The sequence below is a fragment of the Chinchilla lanigera genome, unplaced genomic scaffold (assembly GCF_000276665.1).
Source record: "Chinchilla lanigera isolate Chin_1 unplaced genomic scaffold, ChiLan1.0 scaffold00026, whole genome shotgun sequence".
Lineage (NCBI taxonomy): Eukaryota > Metazoa > Chordata > Mammalia > Rodentia > Chinchillidae > Chinchilla > Chinchilla lanigera.
In genome coordinates this window covers 10,158,220-10,159,931 of record NW_004955427.1, presented here as the reverse complement: position 1 = coordinate 10,159,931, position 1,712 = coordinate 10,158,220, and the positions used below count along the sequence as shown (strand labels likewise).

At 60.0% G+C, this 1,712-nt stretch overlaps 1 protein-coding gene across 1 annotated transcript in view; it reads left to right on the top strand.

Moving 5' to 3' along the window:
• The window catches only part of LOC102017797, a 19,669-nt gene that overhangs the window by 10,645 nt on the left and 7,312 nt on the right, over positions 1-1,712 (top strand). Inside the window, exon 8 of the mRNA XM_013515052.1 lies at positions 19-309. Within this exon, the coding sequence (XP_013370506.1) occupies positions 19-309 (291 nt within the window). The remainder of the gene's footprint in view (positions 1-18; positions 310-1,712) is intronic.

The following is a 1,712-nucleotide window of genomic DNA, read 5'->3' as shown; positions in this document are numbered from 1 at the left end:
GTGTGCCCTGGCGCCCAGCTCCCTTGGAAACAGTTGGACCTCTCAGCAATCCTGCAGCTACGGTGGCTCCAGGAAGGTGTCCAAGAGGCCGCCAAGGTCCTCAACGGGAGCGTCTCCGGGTCCAGTGACGGCTCCTACCTGAGAGGACAGACAGGGTGCTGCCGTCCGGGTGCTGCGGGCAGGCGCAGGGCTGTGGGTCTCCAGCCCGTCGTGTCACAGGAGGCTCACAGCTGCAGCAGCCGTCCCGGCCCAGCCTGCAGCCCCCGAGAGGCGCGGCTGCGTCCACCTCCACCCTGCTCCCCGAGCCGTGTCAGTCTTTGTTGTCTGTGGTAGCATGTGGATTGCATCTGCTTCCTGTCATTACAAAGCAGTGTACTCAATCTGGCGTCTGGAGCTTGCTCTGTGGTTGAGACAGGATCTTGCTGTGTGGACCGTGCCAATCTTCTACAGCCCAGGCCAGCCGGGAACCGCTCGGCAATGCCTCAGCCTCAGCCTCCCAGCAGGCTCAGCACGGTGCCCACCTGGTGTCTAGGTTTTTATGCCGCTGTTCTATTTGACGGGATTATTTTTCCCGTCTGTACCAGCGTGCTTTCATCAGCCTGTCTGAGACAGGAGCCAGTGGTGGGAGCAGAGCCGTGCAGCACTCTAAGGCAGGAAGAGCCAGGACAGATCCGGCCCAGGTTTCTTTCTCTAATGCCCACTATGTGCGTCCCTCATGCCAGGCCACAGGCCCCCTGAGCGCAGGATGAGGGCTTCCTGTTTGGAAGACGATTAGGCTGAGGTCCAACTGCGCTTCCCGCGCTCCCCGCGGTGATGTGATTTCCTGTCCCTCCAGCTCCCACTGCGGCCCGCCCCACGAGTTCAGGGGCAGGGAGACTGCTGTCTAGGGGGAGCCAACAGGGGCACCCAGGAAGCTGAGGCGGGAGGATTGCCATGAGTGCAAGGCTACCATGGGCTACGTAGTGAATTCAAGGCCAGCCTGGAGTACATAGCAAGGCCTTGTCCCAACAACCAAAAAATAAAAAGGGCAGCAGAAGCCAATAGGAGATTCGCGCTCCGCTCTGCCATCTGCATGGGCAGAGATCTGTGTCCACAAGTGCCTTTGTGGGCCAGGTGTGAAAGTCTGGAACCGGCCCTGCGGGTCCCCCGGTGCCGCAGCTGGGCTCGGCTGCCAGGGCACTGGTGCGGAAGGCCTGGGAAGACCAGGCAGCCTCCTACCAAGGAGGGGGGTCCCCGGAAGTCAGTGCACACTCTCAGGGCGAGAGCTACACTCTGGCTCTGTGAACCTCAGCCTGGTGTGGAGCTGTACACTGAACGGTCAGGAGGAACCCACGGAATCACTGAGAGTGCTTGCCAAGATGGCGGCATTGAAGCTCCTCACAAAGGCGCAGTCGGCCTCCATCATACATGTTGTCTCAGGGTAACTGCGAGATAAACACTGTCATTATTGTGCGTGGTACCAGGACCTTTGCACCGAGCTGCATCCCCAGCCCTTTCTAATGCTGGGACAGGTTCGGGCTAATTTGCTGCGTCCTCCAGCCTGGGCTCAATCTTCAGACCCTCCTGCCTTCACCTCCCACAGTGCTGGGGTTGCAGCCTGCGCCACCCCTGGTTTATGCTTACATTCATACTGGATCTTGCCGGGCATAGTGGTGCACACCTGTAATCCCAGCACTCGGGAGGCTGAGGCAGGAGGATTGTTGCGAGTTCGA